Below are 18,411 nucleotides of genomic sequence, written 5' to 3' on the forward strand. Positions count from 1 at the left end.
TCCGGTGTCCAGGCCTCCCATCGCCTCGGCAACTTTCTCGTCTCATTCTACCATTTGTTGGAAGTGGGGGCTTAAGGCCCTCGCCTGTTGTTGGACTTCAGGGACTGAGATGTCACACGGGACAGGACTCCTTCACCAGGGGCAGCGATGAGGGTGGTCCTCGCCGGAGCCCACTGGTGCTTGGGGACCCCAGGGGAACAAGGCAGACACGGTCGCTTTCCCCAAAATGCTGTCAGGACCCTGGAGGGGACGGACCAGCAGGAAGTGACCGTGATGACCCCCATGGCTCCGAGTTTGCCCCCCAAATCAACCTTGGCGACCTGAGGGTGGCAGTGTCCCTCGGGTGGGGGTCAGGCCAGGCCTCCCAAGGAGGTGACAGTGGCGCTGAGGCCTCAGGGAAGGCAGGGTGGGTGGCAGGCGCAGGATCCAGAGCCCATCACCGGGGGCCCCACAGACCCCAGCCAGAGGTGAGGGCTGTCCTGCTGTGTCACAAAGCACCAGTGCCACCATCTCCCCCTGACTGTACATTCTGGGGGGAGCAGGAATTGAGGGGGAATGGGAGCCAACATTGCAAAAGGGTCAGGTGCACACCAGGGCTTCAGGCCCCCACAGCCCCGAGCGTGGCCCGATTTCCGTGAGCCCTCCCCTTCTCTGAGTCAGCTGTCCCTGAGGAAGGCGGGCTCCCTGGGGTGGGCCCGGGCCTGGGGTGGGCCCTCGTATGGGTGCCCTGGGCAGCTGTAACAGAATTCTACACTGGCCAGTGTCAACAACACACCTGCCTTCTCTCAGACTCAGAGGCCCGGAGTCCGAGATCAAGGGGTCAGCGGGGCCCAGCTCCCCCTGAAGATTTGGGGGGCGGGCCCCTCCTGCCTCCTCCAGCTCCTGGGGCTCCGGGTGTCCCCAGGCTGGTGGCCACATCACTGAAACCACTGTCCCCGTTTTCACACGGCCTCTGCTCCATCTTCTCCCCTCTGTCCCCGCTGGGGACACCTGCCGTTGGCTTTCGGGCCCACCTCAAATCCAGGGTCACCTTACCTTGAGATCCTTAATTACGTCTGCAAAGACCCTTTTCCCCACTGAAGCGAGTGTGTGGGTTCCGGGGCTTAGGCTGGGGATATATCTTTTGAGGGGCCACAGTTTGGCCTATCGCAGTCCTCAAAACCGGATGTGTGGTCATCGTGTTCTCCGAAAGCCACTTTCTTACTGGCCAATCTGTGTTGGGGGCGGACGAGGCCTCAGCGTCCACCCCCGGCCCTTTGGGAAGCCCCGCTCCCCGGCCCCGGTTCCCGCCCACGCCGGAGCTGTCCGCGTCCTTCCCGCCCTGACCGGCCGCCCCCTCCGCGCTGCAGGAAGACATGGGCATGACCTACTCGGAGCTGTCGGTCTTCGGGAGGCTCCGGAAGATGGCCAAGGCCGGGCCCTACAGCATGTTCTGCAAGCTCCTGCACATGTGGAGGGACACCTTCACCCCCCGACAGGTGCGCTGCGCCGGATGTGCTGCGGGGACGGCAGCAGGGGGCGGGCGCCTTGGCGGAGTGGGCTGGACTTGCGGGCCCTGGAGGCACAGCGTGGCCTGAGGCCCCTGTGCTCCGTCTCACACGACACGTCGGCACAGTTCCGAGCTTTCACCAGCTCGGGCCTTCCCGAGGGCCGGCCAAGTCCGGGGGAGCGGGGCTCGGCCACGCCTCCGGGAGCACACTGCGCCTTTCCTTTGGGGGGCAGAGTGTGACGCGGAGGTCAGGGCATCACTGCTTGTCTGCTGGTCGTCGCACCCGCGAGGGCTGCAGCCCGAGAACCGCCAGGAGGCCTGGTGGCAGAGATCCCCCCGGGATGGGTGCAGGTCTCTGGGGCGCGGGTATCAGGGCCCACGTGGCTGCAGCTCAGCCTGCTGCCCTGGCCCGAGCTCTGGCTCTGTCCCTGCCGCCTCTGGGACATTCCGGTGCAGCGGGGAACCTGCCGGCTGGCGCCGCCCTACGCGACACGGGCAAGAACCTCGGCCTCCCATCAGACCGTGACGCCCCCCGTGTCCCCGCCCCCACCAGGTGGCTGACAAAGTGGAGCGGTTTTTCTCCAAGTATGCCACGAACAGACACAAAATGACCACGCTCACGCCCGCCTACCACGCCGAGAGCTACAGCCCCGACGACAACAGGTTCGACCTGCGGCCCTTTCTCTACCGCGCCGGCTGGCCCTGGCAGTTCCGGTGCATCGAAGGCCAGGTGAGCGGGCCCAGGGCGGTTGCGCGGTGCTCGGTGTCCACCGAGGCAGCCTCACGGCATGGGTGGGCTTCGTCTGCAGACGGGGGGTCCTGTTTGGTCTCCCCTCGCTCTGCACGGGGACCCGTGGGCGTGCGGTCAGAGTTCGGCGTGGGCTGCTTTGGTCCACGCTGTGGTTGTGGGGGTTGCGTACCCCAAAACAAGAAGCTGTACATCACACTATGAGTGAGGTGTCTACCACAGCCACTCCTGGGCCTTGGGCTCGGGCAGACGGCCTCTCAGCTCCCAGGGCACCCCGTGTCCTTTCTTCTCTAACTAATTCCGAGTGAGTCAAGGGGGCGCTGATTTGATGAATCAAGGCAAGAAGCAGGTATAGGCCCTTCTCGCCTCCTTCCCTTTTCCATGAGGGTCAGCGAGTTAGATCCCACCGCCCCCGGCTTGTGATAATCTGACGGGAGGGGGAGGGCAGCTGAGAGTGAGCCCAGGATGCCTTGGACGTGATGAGCCCCGTGGGGCACACGGCTGAGCTAGGGAACTCGGGCGCTGGAGGAGCCCGTGTCATACCTGGTGACGGGAGGCGTCCCTGAGGGACCGAGGTGGGAACTGAGGCGGGAGCCAGGTAACACTGTGCTCCGTGGCCCCGCCCGCAACAAGGAGTCGGCGAGAGGCTCGGCTGGGTCCCCACCAGGGTGTGTCAGCGAGGGTCCCCCCAGGGTGGGAATGGGGTTTGGAGGCTGTGCGCCCAGAGATGGACATATGCAGACGCCCCAGAAGCCACACCAGGGAACGGTAGAGTCCCCTGCAGGCCTGTCGTCCCGCAGTCACCGCGGGAGGGTGGTGGCCGTCCGTGCAGGCTGGTCCCTGCACAGGGACCACCCTGGGTGCCTGGGCGATGCCGTCCGATCGCCTGGTTTCCCGGGCTGGTCCGTGGCTGCCACGCTCTCCTGGGGGGACTCATGCATGCACTTTGACGGCGTGATGCTGGGGTCAGCCAGGGGTCGCTGCGTCCTCACGGGGCTTCTCCCGCCAGGTGCTCCAGCTGGAGAGGAGGGAGCGGCAGCACTTGGACGGCGCGGACTGACGTCGGCCGTGCGGAGGGCTCCCCGCCCTCCGGGATCCCGTGGGCGACGTGGGCCCCGCGGGGGACCTCGAGCGCAGCTCAGCCCCCCTGCCCCGAGCAGGCAGGGCCTCAGCAAGTCCTGTTTCACGCACGTGCCGAAGGGGAGGGACCTCTGAAGCTGGTTCCTTAAAAAAAAAAAGTTGAAATGAAGAGAATGTGATTTTTTTTAACTCACTGTTGAAGCGAGTGCTTTCCCCAGCGCCTCCGCCCACGTGCTCCCGAGGGTCCCCGAGGCCCATGCGGCCCAGGACCCGGAGGGGACAGGGCGGGGCCTGTTGTCAACAGTCTGCAATGTGGCCTTCCCCCTGTCCTTCCTCCGCCCTTGTTTAGGGCTCTTGTCACTGTCCCCCTCCCCCACACTGGCTCCTCCCCACGCCTTGTTTCCCGGGTCCCTGTCGTCGTCCACCTGAGGACCTAACCCTGCAGGGACCTCGGTTTCCCTCCGTCCCATGCCACCAGGGCGGACGTCCAGCCACGGCGTGCCCGGGGCCAGTGTCCCCGCCCTCCGGTCGGCCCGCCGTGAATGAAAATGCCTGTTCAGCCTGCCCCGTCGGGACTCGCACAGCAGTGCGAGGGGCAGGCGGGTGGTCCGCAAACCCGACACAAAAAGCACCCCGAAAACCCCACCCCACGATGACACAGGGGGAGGCGAAATTGCTGGACAGGAAAAGTAGAGGTGTTCAACGGGCAAATATGTTCTTGAGTGAGAGTGAGAACAGGCACAGGGCCGAGGCCAGGGAAGTGGCCTCAGGTGGCCCGGGACTCGGCAGCGGCATCCCGCAGGGTCTCTGTGGGCACGGGTGTGCGGATCGGGGCGCACAGACTGGTCCTTCAGGGTTCCTGGGGCTCCGGGGACGCCTGCCTGCCGTCCAGGGCCCCGGGCTGCCTGCACGGCACGGCCCGGCCCTTCCTCACGACCCGGCACATCCACGCTGGTCTGACACCGACCCACCCGATGCCCCCCACTCTCATCCTGTCCCCGACCGGAGGCCGGCCTGAAGCAGATGAGCAGCCCCCGCCTCTGTTGCCCGGGAGCCTGTGGGAGCCTCTCTCCGCCCGCATCGCACCCTGCCCCCGCCATCCCCCCTGCCCATCGGCCCCCTACGTCCCCCCGTTGGTTCTGCTGGTCTCCCTGTGGCCCCGGAGGATGTGCCGAGGGAGGGGCGGCTTTTCCATCCACGGGGGGGTGCTGTGGTGGCCTGGGCAAGGACAGTGATCGTGAAGTGGGGCTCGAGGGCTGTTGCGATGGCAGATGCCCTCTTCATCACTCCAGATGCCACCAGGTGCCAGCGCCGTGCCGGCTGCCAGGTCAGACCACAGGACACGGCCACCTCCGTGGTCACCCACTGTCGGGCACCAGAGCTTCGTCATGGCTAGAGGCCACGGGCGGGCTCTGTTTGCAGCCACAGGGACCCCTGTGTGCTGTGCCCGTGTCAGCGCCGCCTCCGCCTCCCACTGCCACAGGACAGACAGGCCAGCCGGAATCACGGTCACCGCTGAGCGCTCATGAGTGGAAGGTTTCCTATCACGGACACGTGCCGTGAAGTTGCCACCTCTTCAGAACTCCCCAGGGAGCAACAGGCTCCGGGGGGTGCGGGCTGACACATGCCGGGCTGGGGTCCCCGTCCCTGAGCTTGTGGGACAAGCGTGGGGCTGCCGTGCAGGGCCGGGGGGCAGAGGGCTCCCTCGAGGGACAGACGTGTCCCAATGGGCACAGAGGGGCTTCCTGATCAGGGGCCCATGACCTCCATGAGGGCTCCCACTACATCGTGGGACTCAAATATTCTTTATTTCCACCGGATGAGGAAGGACAGGCCACTGGAGCAGGTGCGGCAGCCCAGGGCTGTGACCACCCAGGGGGACGGGGACAATGGAGAGGAGAAGAGGTCTTCACTCTCCCCTGCAGCTTCCGTCCTGGGGGAGGGGCCATGAGGTGCAGAGCATGGCCAGCCTGTCCTTCTCCCTCACGGTCAAGGCCCCTGTTCTCCCCAACCCATTACTGGGCCCATCGGGACAGCCGCACCCTCACTTACCTCCAGCTGCAGATGAGCGGACACGGGCTTGCTGCAGGGGGGGGGGAGTCTTCCCAGGTGGGGGGGACATTTACTGGAAATGCTGTGCACCCAGTGCATCCTGGGACCCCTGGGGCTGAGCTGTCCTCCTCCACTTCCTGCCTGAGGGACGTGGTCCTCCAAAGTGGTTAGACACAGCCATGAGGTTCAAGGTCAGGTGTGCTGTTAGGTGTCTGGTTCCTTCAGGTGGGCTCCAAAGGGGCCTCAGTGATGTGAGACATGTGTTGCCTGCTGACTGCTTTTGTCACAAGCAGGCACTCTGGGGACTTTAGTCCACCCCTCGCAGGTTTCTGGGTTCTCGACCCTCACTCCACCGTCGGTCACAGAGTCTGACGTCGTCTCAGAGGGAACCTCACTGAGACTGGTCCCGAGTGCTCAGTGCCTGTGAGCACAGCCTGGCCAGGGCCCAGGGCCTCTGCAGGTGGCCAGTGGGCATGAGGTCACCAGGGTGGGGCCCAGTCCAGACTGGCTGGTCCCTGTAAGAAGAGATCAGGGTACAGACACTCAGAGGGACAGCTGTGTGGAAACACAGGGAGGGGATGGCCATCTGCACACCCAGGAGAGGGGCCTCGGGGGCACCAGCCCTGTGACTCATGGCCTCGCACTCCTGCCCCAGGACGGGGACAGTGAGGGTCTGTCACTGAGGCCCTGCTCTGGTGTTTCCAGCAGACTCCACAGGGGGCGCTACACTGAGCTCATGGAGAGGACACCAGCCCCTGGGATGGGCCCATGTGTCCAGTGTGCAGGTCCCCAAGAGCGTTACATGACGACGGTCCTTTATGGGCCCTTCATTCACGGGGCCTCCCTGAGAGCAGACCCCTCTGGCTCCAGACCCACCCCCAGCACCACCCCACACTCATGTATGTGGGGGCTCGGGGCAAAGCACAGGGACCAGGGAGGACAGACAGCATGTGAGAAGGTTGATCGTTTCCAGACTTTATTTCAGAAATGGTTCCAGGGAGCAGACACATCAGGGGACTCTGTCACCTTAGACAGAGGGACTCTACATTCAAACGTTTACAGTTGTCACATGCAAACACCCTCCCCCTCCCCCGCCTCCTCTGGACGACCCGAGAGGACACGCAGCCGTGCCCGATGCGTCGGAGGGGAGGGAGTTACCCGACGGTCCAAGCTCGTTTCACACCCACGAGGGCAAGTTTGCGTTGTCCCCAGCTCCGCGCACAGCCCGGCACCTCCACGTCCTCTGCCCCTGGTGCCGTCACTGCGGTTCCACAGTGACGTGGGAAACGCGTCCCTGACTCCCAGCAGAAGGACTGAGTGGGGGGGGGGCCGCGTTCCGACCCCGATGGTCAGCACTTGCTCATTGGAAGGCTGCTCCTCTCCCTCCCTGTCACCTCAATGTCACTCCCAACAGAGGGGACCAGGACTCCTGTCAGAGTCTTTATGCACAGGGCGGAGCCTCAGCTCAGTGGGGGTGGGGGGTTGTTATGCGAGGGCCTGGGGTGATTTAGCAAAGCAGCATGCGAGCATCTGGGTGCACCACCCACACTCTTTCTACCCGTGGACAGGGCCCCTGTCACCTTGTCAGGTGTTGGGTGACACGTGGCCCTCACTGAGTACAGGAGACAGCACCCAAGGATGGAGGAGCAGAGTGCAAGGCCACTCAGATGGGACAGGCTCGCCCGGGACCAGGAGCCGCAGCATCGGGACACAGAGAGTGAAAGGCGGTTCCCGTGCCGGGAGGGGGAGGGCAGAGCCCCTGTGAGCAGAGTCGGTCAGGTCACCTCACAGGGCCTGACTGGCCCCTGCTCCTTCCTCACCCCGAACTGTTGACGGCCCCGCTGGAACTGTCCCTTGTCAGGGTTGAGTCCTCCCCCAGAGTCTTCTGGAAAGCCTCCCGTAAGTTTTCCCCTCGCCTGCGCCCCCCCGATCCTGCCTACAAAGTAGTAGACGAGAGGGTTGGCGCTGCTGTTCACACAGGAGAGCAGCTGCACGCTGGCCACGTAGTACTGGTTGGGGGAGCGCACGAGGTGCAGGGTGATGCAGACGGGGAAGGCGAACAGCAGAAAGAGGACCGTCAGCAACACCGTGATGTACAGCTTGAGGGGAGGACGGCGCTGGGTGCCGCACCTGACCTTGAACAGCACAGTCAGGATGCCCATCACCGTCACAGAGAGAAGAACAGAACAAAGAACAGCAGATACTTCCACAGACACAAAGCAAGACTCGCAGTCAATAAACCCATCAGCCCAACAGACGAGGGAAATGTACACGTTCCCTGAGCCAGAGAGGACCCAGATCAGGGAGCACACCACGGTGGGCGCATGCCGGGGCGCGTGCAGTCTGCACCAGATGGGGTGCAGGACAGACAGACAGCGTGTGACGCTGATGGCGGTCAGCACACACAGCCCCACCGTGTAGGAAGTGTACGTGAGTATACCCATGTACCTCACATCAAACATGATGCCATGAAAGGTAGCTAATATAATTTGCATGAAAAGCACAGTCTGGCAGGAAAGGTAGAGAAAGTCGGCCAATGACAAATGGAAGATGAAGACGGTGAAGCCCCCCAACTTCAGCGAGAGCCCAAGGAGGCCGAGAACGAGGCCGTTGCTCACCAGCCCCCCGAGGCAGATGAGGATGCCAATAGGAGCGATGATCTTCATAACCGGGATTATCTCCAGAAAGGAAGTGTTGTTGGGGAATAAACAATTGAAAGAGATGTTCCTGGTGGCCATGGCAGCACCCCGAGGACCAGCGCAGAGCGAGGACCTTCTGTGAAGAAACGATTCACACACACAGGACCCGTGAGAAGACGGGAGCGTGGCCCCAGCTCGTCCTGCCTCCCTCCCTCCATGCGCTGTGCGTTCACTCTGAAACTGAGTCGTGAGAACCTTCACGTGACAGGCGTGGAGCCACCGACGGGGCCCAGAGCAGAGGAGCCGACACCCCACACGGTCACAGACCACGGTTTCCCGGGCCCCAGGCGATGGAACGGGTGAACAGGGGAACACGCAAGGCGGCAGGGGAGGAGGCCCTGGTGTGTGCAGGGGCTTTAACGACCCCTGATCACAACCTCCTGGGCGGCCTCCACAGGCATGTGACAGGGACAGGGATGCCATTGGGTGGGGCCGCACACAGCTGTGAGGGATTGACTCGGAAACAGGGAGAACAGGGGCTCTGTCTCTGGATACAAGACCAGGAAGGAAGAAAGCGATTCCCGAGGTGCAGGGGTTTCACACAAGGAGGGGATGACAGTGACGTCCCATCGGGCCTGAGCAGAGAGGCCGCCCCGCCCAGCCCCTCCCTGGGGCCAGGACCAGGTTGGGGCACACACGCACCTGGGTGGACCTGGGACCATGGGGGGCGTGAGATGGACACACTGAGTGGGAGCCCATCCTCACTCTCAGTGACGAGAAAGTAGACACAGTGGAAGCGTCCCCTGCGCTGGGGAGGTGATCGGTCAGCACGTAGCCCCCAGGTGGCCCCTCGGGGAGACGCTGAGGGGCCTCGAGGCGGGCGCCATGGGCAGTGAGCCCAGGGGGGGCTCAGGCTGCAGTAGCCGCTGCACAAGCCTGCTCACCGACGGGGCAGAGTGACGCAGCTCCTGCTTTCATCACTAACGTGTCCTTTTCCCTGTGGGTGCGTGGTGACTCCCGGTGACACACAGACATGGGAGGACGGGAGGCACCAGACTCACCTGGGCGTGGTGGCAGTTTTACGGCTCCAGCAGAGACAGAGATGGCCCTGGGACCTCTGGAACCTTCTTCGGCAGACCGTCTCAGCGCAAGTCCCTGGGGGGAGCCAACAGCTACAACCCAATGGACCCCGAGGGAACCGGGGAGGGGTCATAGTTGCAGAGGGTCACCCTGTGGTCACGATCTCTCGGGAATTAAGTCTGAAACATGTTACTTCCCCTTTTTAGTTGCAATGATGGTGGTGATGAGGATGATGATGGAGATGATGATGATGGAGGAGGTGGTGGTGGTGATGGTGGTGATGATGGTGATGGTGATGGTGGTGATGATGGTGGTGGTGATGAGGATGATAGTGGTGATGGTGGTGATGGTGGTGATGATGATGGTGGAGGTGGCGGTGGTGGCGGCCCACCCAGGAAGCCTTTCTAGATGCTCTCTCAGCTGTTCTCATTGGACACGTGAACACCCGACATGGGCTGTGTTTGCGTTTCATGTGTATTTTGTGCTCCACGTAGAGAAAAGAGTCAGTTTTTTTGCCCCGCCTCCAAAACCAGTTTTAGAACCTTTGGGGGTGACACCGCCCATGGAGAATGTGCATCAGAAATGCACTGTATCATTTTTACGTCCCCCAGTGATAGTATTTCAACATCCCGAAGCCTCACATCTGTAAGGACGAGAGACAGCCGGCACTCGCAGGGTGACAGTCACAGAGCCGGGTGTGTGCACAGCGGGCAGGCAGGCAGCAGGGCGAGCACAGCACCGACTCCCAGCGGGGCAGGCCCCGAAGGAGAGGGTGGGGAGCGTCAGACCCCATCAGTGAGGAGGGCGGGGCCTGGCTGGTGCAGCTCAGCTGCCGGGGTGTGGTCCCCAACCCAACAGGTTGCACGTGGGATCCCCGGTCGGGGCACCTACCTGGGCGGTGGGTTGGATCCCGGGCCGGGTGTGTGGGATTCCGGGTCCCGGGTCCGGGTGAGCACAGGAGTCGGCCAGTCAGCGCTTCTGTCTCACATCGACGTTTCTCTGTCTGCCCCCCTCCTCCCTCTAAAAAGAAATGTGAAACATGCCCTTGGGTGAGCATGAAGAACCCTTGTGAATTAAGCAGACCTAGGGGGCGGAGCTAAGGTTACTCAGTCACCCTCCCAGGTGTCACTGACTGGACCCGCTGGGTCTTCATTCTGAAACCACTGACCCAGGTCTCTGACCCAGGAAGGCCCGGAGCACTCACCCCTCAGCCGTCACCCCGGGGACTGGTCAGCCCCCTGCCCCAGAGCCTTCATGTCCATGGTCATGGCCATCTGTCCTCAGAACGTGAGCCCCAGGCTAGGGAGCAGCTAGGGAGGGAGGGTCCCCTGGACGGGGAGGGAGGGCGGGCAGGACAGGCAGGGGGCAGCGAAGCACAGACAGGGTGATGCCCATTCCTTACCTTCCCACCTTCTCGCCTCCTGGGAAGCCCGTGCCACCTCGGGGACCCTGCAGCAACCTGGGGACAAGGGTGCAGGCCCCACAACGTGTGGTAGTCACCCCGGCTGGCGGGGACTAATCCTGATCACGGCCCCGACTAGGGCTGAGGAGGGACCCGGGAGCCCGCAGGGTGCGGCCCCCCTTTTATACAGGCTGCACCTTGGCAGAGACACCTAATGGCACTGGGTGCTGGGGGAGGCGGCTCCCAGGAGGCCACGTGGGGAGAACCGCGTGGTGTCTGCCCTGAAGGCCACTCGGGAACGCAGGGCAGATGCACTTGGACTCAGAGAGCTGCTTCCACGTGACGGGATGGCTCCGGGTGGTTAATATTGCATGAGCCCCATTAGTCCATATTACCACCCCTGGTGAAAGGTCCTCTGTCCTGGGGCTTTCGCTAGCCTGGGCGTGGAGTCACTTCATGTCAGTTGGCCCACTCCGACGTCCGTTCTTGCTCATCTCCTCCCTGGATGCGGCATTTGTGACTGACAGGGGGACCCTCCTCGGGGCCCCAGGTTGGAGACCTGGCCCGTCTGCTCACAGGTGCAGTCTGGGTGTTTAGAACCCAAGCGAGAGGAACACCCACCTGAGCCCGGAGGCCTCTCGGGCGACAAGCACTGGGCTCGGTCAGTCCTGCGGCAGCTCCGGAAGAAGACCCGCCCCTCAGCCTCCCTGCTCTTGGGCGGCCCTGCTGGGTCTGCACCAGGGCCCGGCCGGCCTCCCCCCGGGTCCGCAGTCCTGAGGAAGCTGGTGTGACCCCTCACGACTTCCCAGCCCACGACTCTATCTTCCCAGTGCACACAACTCCCCTTCTAGCAAACTCTCCGTGGGGTGTGCTTAATGCCTCCCAGTCTGGGTCCTCCGGAGCCCCTGAGATGGTCTGGGGTTCCCACTGCCTGCTGGGTCATCTGCCCTTTCCTGGCTCTGGGAGACCCAGCGGCCCCAGGACTCAGGTGCTCGGGGGAGAGTCGCCCCCTGCAGGTCCCACCTGTCCCTGCAGCCGCAGGTGATGTCAGAGCTGGACTTTCTTTCTCCCCCAGAAATTCTTCTGGGTGCAGCCCGGTCCTCATCTCTCTTCCTGAGTCTGCAAAGGTCCCCGGAGGAGAAGAAGATGAATCTTTGGGCCCTCAGAGATGCCGCCCTGTCCTGAACTTTAGCCACCGAGTTCTCTGTCTTCCTGCTCCGATGCCCCGGGCGTGAATGTCCGGTTCCCCGACTTTGCCCGTGTGCACGCCTCCACACGTATCAGCAGGAAGGGTTTCATCGATGTCACATGCTTCTTCCGGAATCTCACCTGCACGCACCCGAGACCCAGTGTGAGAGGCTGCTGCCAGGGCCGCCCTCCCGGCCTCAGAGGGGGCGGCCTCAGGGCCTGGAGCCTGCTGCCCAGCTGTGGGGGAGGCCCAGCCCGACGCCTCGACAGGCCTGCACCTGGTGTCGGCACCTGGGGGGTCACGCACGCAGGTGGGGCAACACGTGCAGAGACGAGACGTCCCCGTGACGTGGTGTAGCAGTGACGTTTGCAATCCATACGGGGACAATGAGCGACAATGATGAAATTGTCATCATAGGGAATCATTATTGTGAACTGGCTTAAATAACTATAACTGATGTAATTCAAAAATAATTCTATTTAAAATGATATAAGCATACACGATTATTCATTCCTATATACTCATACACTATTGATTAATAAGTAGTACAACAATTGCCTTTAAATAACATTTTTAGAAATTACGTTTCTAATAGTTTAAATAATTATCAATTACAAGTGATAATTACCGGTGTAATCAATGTTACAATGACAGCGACCGACATGAGGTGCATTTGTCACTGTCACGATGCTGCCGTGGTTGGTGCTGGGCAGCGGACCAGCCCCTCGGCAGTGGGCCTCGCGCTCGGCCCGCGGAGCCTCCCTTTCCCTTGCTTCCCCCGTTCCCTGTTCTCACGCAACCCTGACCTCAGGATCGAGGCCGGCTCTCAGCCAGGGCCTGGCCCGGGGCACCACCCCCCAACCCTGAGCCCCTCTCCCTGGGCACACCCGTCTAGGCAGCTCTGTGCCAGCCAGGACCCCGCCCCACCCTGTCCCTCCCAGCACCAGGCTGAGCATTCGGCCCGGACGTGTGTCACCGCTGGCTCGCCAGTCCTGAAACCCGGAGGAACCGGCTTCCGGATGGAGAGGCAGGCATGCAGCCCACCTCCCGACCTGGGTTCCCAGGCGGGAAAGCAGTGGCGGGCAGGGGGGCGGCCTGCGGCGGAAGGCTGAGCGGTGGCCCTCAGCCGACAAGAGCGTGTCCTGAGCCCCGAGCCTGGGACCGCGCCCTCATCTGCAAACCAGGCCCTTGCAGGTGCGCCTAGTTCAGGGTCTCAAGAGGAGAGCAGGTCAAGTTATCGGGGGGGGGGGGGGGGGGGCGGCTCAGAGCCAGTGACAAGTGTCTTCTAAGAGACAGGAGGCAAGACAGAGGCCAGTGTGAAGCTGGAGGCCAGGACGGGAGTGACGGGGCCGCAAGCCCAGGTGCCCGGCTGACGGCCGAAAGCCGCCAGAGGCAGGGAAGGCAAGCGGGGCCCCCACAGGGCCTTTGCAGGGGCGCGGCCCTGGCAGCACCTTGACTTTGGACTCTGGCTCCCTCTCTGTGCCTCAGCCCCTCGGAGGTCCCCAGACACGGCAGGAGACACGGCCTGGCGCTTGAGAGGATGCTGTCGCTCCTCGTGAAGAATTTCCAGTGTTTCTTCTGCGGATCTGGTCCCCCAGGGCACGGCTTTCAGAAGCGGAAGTCCGCCCCAGAGCTTTGGGGACACTTCAAAACACTCCAGCATCCAGTACCTGGTCCAAGGTGACAAATTCTCTCTGTAGCTTCAGGACAGTTTTTGTCTTACGTCTGAGGGGGGACCATGTCGTGGGGACCCCAGTGTGGAGATCCCCCCTTCTCTCGCACATCTCTGTGAACTGTGCCCCCCCACCCCAAGCCCGTGGGATGCTGGAGGGCTGGGGCAGTGGATGGAGGCGAGGCCAAACCCCGCCGCACCCAGTGCTCTCTGGACTCCACATCGCCGAGTCCGGCGGGGGGGGGGTGGGAGGGCAGGACCCTAGGGACCCGGAGAATGCTGGCTGAGCTCCCAGATGCGCCCTCAGGAGCAGAACCCCGCAGCCTGGCCCGGAAAGGCTGTGCTCCAGGGGAGCGTGTGTTACCCGGGTTCCCCTCGAAAGCAGACCCGAAAAGAGGGATTGGGGTGGGAGCGGTGTGTGGGCAGGTGGTCCCTGGAGCACGGGAACGTCTGGGGAGGGAGAAACATGTGGGCCGACACCAGGGGGAGCCGCCGAGCTGGGGGTGGCTGGGATGCGCCCCACCAGAACCTTCTGAGGACCACGTGCGCCTGCCCAGCTTTGTCCCCGCCGAGGATTGATGCACGGGGTGCATGTCCCCGGCCTCCAATGCCCCGTCGCATGGGGGTGCCCCAGGGTGTAGTAGCCCTGCTGTCACACCAGGCCACCCACCTGGGCCACGCAGGCCGCAGCTGGCCCCCCACACCGTAGTGTCAGAGCTGCACGGGCGCACCTGGGCTCGGCCCAGAAGCCGAGAGGATGGACGAGGTTCAGCAAAGAGGCGTCGGTACAGTCCGGCCCTGCCCTGCTCAGCCCACTTGTACCCTGGGACACCCCACCCATGACCGAGCCTTCGTGGGAGTAGCCAGCTGGACTCTCTGTAAAAGACTCAGCTCGAGGGGGAGGGGATGCCGGCGCCCCCGGCCATCAGCAGCGTGCACCGTCTCCCGCTGGCTGTGGTCCCTCTCCCCCTCCGCCGGCCCCCCGTCCAGGAGGGGACCCAGACCTGCACCCTGGAGGACTCGGAGCCCTGTGGCCACAGTTGCTACAGGCGACCCTTCATGCCTCCCAGCCTAGCTCCTTGCAAGACCTGGGCACCCAGCCCCACAACCGGCCCCACCGCCTGAGAGCCTGGGTGCGCTGGTTCAGGCCCTCCACCCTGGGGCGCTCGCAGCTCCGCGTGCACCGAGGACCTGCGCTCCCCTGGCCGTGGGGGGCGCCCCCAGCCTATCCGTGTACAAGACCAGGCTGGTCCCCCTCCCTCAGCTGCTCTGGGGGGGGCCCCCTTCGAGCCCTTAGCAGTGACCTCAACAGGGGCTTGGCTGGCTTGCAGGTCTGAGTCCCCTGCTCCTGACACCTCCTGGGCCCACCGGCCCGCTCAGGCCGCGGCCATGGAGGGCAGACGGTCTCCGTGCTGACCGACGTTAGGACCCAGCACCGGGAGGGTGGGACCTTCTCCCTATCAGGATGGGCTGGCAGCCTCCTGACACCTCCTGGGCACCGGCCCTGCAGGCTGCTTTTCTGGCATCGGTACCTTGCTCTGGAACCTCCAGGCTCGGCCCCAAATTTCCTGCCCGATACAGAAGGGAAAGGGGGGTCCCTGAGCGCAGAGCAGCCACTCTGGCCCTCGGTGAGGCTGGGCCAGCCGCTCCCCCGTGGTTCACACCCAGCGCCCCACGCCCCGCATCCGGTGCCGAGGTCCCGGTCCTGCACACCGTCACCGGCTGGGATCTGACGCCTTGTCTCCAGAACCCTCGAGTGTGTCACCGGGTTGTGATCTGCGGCCGCCAGGCTTTGGGGAAGCTGGGTCCCGCCTCACGCCTGCTGGCGGCGTGGCACCCAGTCCTGTGGGTGCCTGGCCCATCCGGCCCCGTGTCCATCGACGTAGTGTTTCTCTTTTTTTAAGAAGATTTTATTTTATTTATTTTTAGAGAGGGAAGGGAGGGAGAAAGAGAGAGAGAGAGACATCAATGTGCGGTTGCTGGGGGCCGTGGCCTGCCACCCAGGCATGTGCCCTGACTGGGAATCGAACCTGTGACACTTGGGTTCTCAGCCCACGCTCAGTCCACTGAGCTATGCCAGCCAGGGCTGACTTACTGTTTCTTCACTGGGGTTCACGCTGGCAGTCGTTCCTCACATGTCGTCATTGTTGTGGCCTGACGGACCTCTCATCCATCTCACGAGGCGACAAGGGGATTCTCCCTTAGGTTCTCTTCCACCAGATGGTTAAGTTCTGCTTTCCCCGTCTCGGTCAGCGGTGCAGCCGGTGCTTCCTAATGGAGAACCAAGAATTCCGCCGTCCTCCCCGGAATGGCCCTTCCTGCATCCGCCATCGGCCACGGCCCGCCAGCCCCTCTGTCTTTGTGCGAGGGTCTGCCCTCAGCCGTCCTGTCCCACCGGCCCCTTGTCCCTTCCTGCCACAGCCACGCTCACAACAACGGTGGAGGGTCCAAGGTCCCCAGGAGAGCCTGGCGGGCAGCCAGACGTGGACCAGGTCCTGCAGAACGCCACCGCGGGTGCCGAGAGCGCACCAGAAGCACCCGCCCCCATAACGGCGCTGCCCAGTCCGTCGGTCCCAGGGCCCCGCTGCTGTGTGACGGACACCAGACAGCGGCACCGGCAGCTGAGCTGTCCCTTCCCGCGCATCAGTTCCGTTATTTGGGGAAACGGAGCCCGGGAGAGACGGACTGTCCCCGGGTCACCACGCCCCGGGCTTCTCTGCTGGAAAGACTCAGGGCATTAACACCGAATCCGCCACACTGGGAGGAAGCTCAAGCCGCACGCACGGGACACGGCCCCCAGCTGGGGGCTGGAACCATCCGGAAGTCTCCGCACGCACTGCGCTGGAGCTTGGGCTGGGGCAGCTGGAGGGCTCGGCTCAGCGGGGACAGCCCACCACGCACGCCACCTCTGCCGGTGACTTGGGCTTGGGCGCGGCGAGGGCGCCCCGGGCAGCTGGACTCCGTACGCAGCGGGTGATGCAGGGCTCCAAGGGCGCGCGTCACAGCAAGCACGGGTGACAAGGCCTCTTTGTCCCAGCCTCGCCAGGCCTGGGGCACCACTGCCGTCCTCCACGGCGCAAAGGCTCCCGGGTTCAAAGGGAGAGGGGCCCTGCCTCGCCTCTTGACGGGACAGGTGTGGGGAATGGGCCACACGTGGTCAAACCGCCTGGCCTCCACACGGGGTCTTTGTCCTGGTGGGTAGGGGGCGCTTCCCGTCGCAGAGAAGGGCTTTGCTATCGGGAAGGAAGCAGCCAGACCCCGAGGCGCTTGCACCGAGCACGCCTCCCCCTGTCGCACCGGGGAACAGATCCTTGGGTCCCCTTCAACGGGGACGCGGTAGAACGGAGGAAAACACCGCCCGCTGCGTGTTGGCCACGTCCCTCCGCCTCCCAAGGAAACAGAGCCCGTGAATCAGCCTTCCTCAGAAAATCTCTTTTTCTCTAAGTCAGCTCTAAACGGGACGAGCTCCTACGTCTCCTCATTTCGTGACCACAAAAGGGGAAGCGACCAGCCTGCTGTTCCTTCCCCACGGAGTCACACCACAGCACAGTGAGGCCGAGCCAGGAGGGACCGGAGGCCGGAGCGGGGGACAGGGAGCCAGGCACGCAGGGGAGGGCGGCCCCAGAGGCACGCCTCCGGAAAGCCAGCTCTCCCGGGCAGGGACACAGCCGGTGCCGCATCCTCGGCGGGATGTGCCCTGTCTACCCCCCCCCCCCCCACACACACACACACCGGTGCCTGGGAGGGGCGTTGCTGGTCTGGGACTCAGGGGGTGGTGGCGAGGGGCCCTGGAACCGAGAATGCATGGTGGCTCCACCCTGGAGTCCACAGCTCCGTTGACACCCATGGTGGCTGAGGCTCAGCCCGTGACCCTCAGGACGGGGCGTGGGGACAGCCCGGGCGGGGACCGGCATTGCTGGGGTCACCGCAGGCGGGGCCGGTAAACACACACTATTGGGCCACAGGCGGGTTACGCTTCATGTAAATGCAGCGTGAACAGAATCTTCTCGCTCCTCAGGAGATGGTGGTAGTTCTCACTCGGCGGAGTGTCCCCGGAATTCACCCCACCCTCGGCCCAGCTCCCCGGAGTGCTCAAGTGAAAGGCTCCCCCACAACTTGCTGTCCACCCCCCGCCAGTTCACACCGGGTGGGACTCTTAAAAAATGCTTATTGATTTTAGAGAGAGAGGAGGAGTGAGAGAGAAGCATGGATTGGTTGCCTCCCGTACACACCCCAACCGGGACTTGAACCCCCAACCTTTTCACTGTACAGGACAACATTCCCACCAGCTGAGCCGCCTGGCCAGGGCGGCGTTGGGACATTGAAGACATTGTTATTCCTCTGCTTTAGAAATGCGTCACTGTTCTTTTCATTACGACCTATTCCAAGCACACACAAAAGCCGTTTTTATGGGCACCCATGTGTCCATGTACCCACCATCCCTTGGCAAACCAAATATTGCATTTTTACATTAATTCCTGCTTTGCACCTTTTTTTTTTCCAAGAAGTGCCACCTTGCAGATAAGGACGGAGCTCCCCCTGTCGTCTCTGGGGACCAGACACCGCCCTGGCCCTGCGGGCCGCCTCAGGCTGGGGTTTCTTGGAATGAAACACCGTAAAGCTGAAAACCAGACCAGCGGGAGGAAGGGTAAATCATGAGAGTCACACCGTGAACTTCTGGACCACGGTTACAATGAACCGACTTCACACGCATGCGCCCGTGAAAAAATCTGAGTGTCCAGCTGGGCAGAGTGAGCACCAGCACGGCCACCGGCAGGCCCACCTAACCACCCATGGGACGGCCACCTCGGGGTGGGGGGCCCAGCAGGAGAGGGTGAGCGGGACCACAGGCCTGTTCCCCTCTGCTCTGGGTCACCTGGCACCTGCCGTCTGGCTCGGCAGAGCCCTTCCAGACACCAGAGATAGGCTGTGGGGTCGGCGGGATGGCCGGGGGGCAGGGGGTCAAGGGTGGGGACAGACTGCTCTGGCTGGGGTCTCCCACACGCCCACCGCCGGGGGACCTGATGGGGACCGACACACACGTCAACATGACTGAGTGC

The 18,411-nt window shown here is 63.3% G+C and overlaps 2 protein-coding genes across 7 annotated transcripts in view; one reads left to right on the forward strand and one right to left on the reverse strand.

Annotated features, from left to right (window-relative positions):
• Window positions 1–18,411, forward strand: part of NADSYN1 (NAD synthetase 1) — a 38,316-nt gene that overhangs the window by 19,038 nt on the left and 867 nt on the right. For 3 of the 6 annotated variants that reach the window (XM_028503884.2, XM_036029837.1, XM_036029836.1), the window contains exons 19-21: window positions 1,350–1,478; window positions 2,043–2,219; window positions 3,247–3,483. In XM_028503884.2, coding sequence (XP_028359685.1) covers window positions 1,350–1,478; window positions 2,043–2,219; window positions 3,247–3,297 — 357 coding nt within the window. In that variant the 3' untranslated portion in view covers window positions 3,298–3,483. Of the gene's footprint in view, window positions 1–1,349; window positions 1,479–2,042; window positions 2,220–3,246; window positions 3,484–8,843; window positions 8,851–18,411 lie in introns of those variants that run through there. The other 3 variants (XM_036029835.1, XM_036029834.1, XR_004904055.1) reach the window with 3 other exon arrangements.
• On the reverse strand, window positions 7,126–8,046 carry LOC114489989 (mas-related G-protein coupled receptor MRG-like). Its single transcript, XM_028503877.2, is given in 2 exon segments — window positions 7,126–7,296; window positions 7,298–8,046. Coding segments are annotated over 2 exon segments (849 nt in total). The 5' UTR covers window positions 8,036–8,046; the 3' UTR covers window positions 7,126–7,185.

Source organism: Phyllostomus discolor, chromosome 6 (genome assembly GCF_004126475.2).
Source record: "Phyllostomus discolor isolate MPI-MPIP mPhyDis1 chromosome 6, mPhyDis1.pri.v3, whole genome shotgun sequence".
Lineage (NCBI taxonomy): Eukaryota > Metazoa > Chordata > Mammalia > Chiroptera > Phyllostomidae > Phyllostomus > Phyllostomus discolor.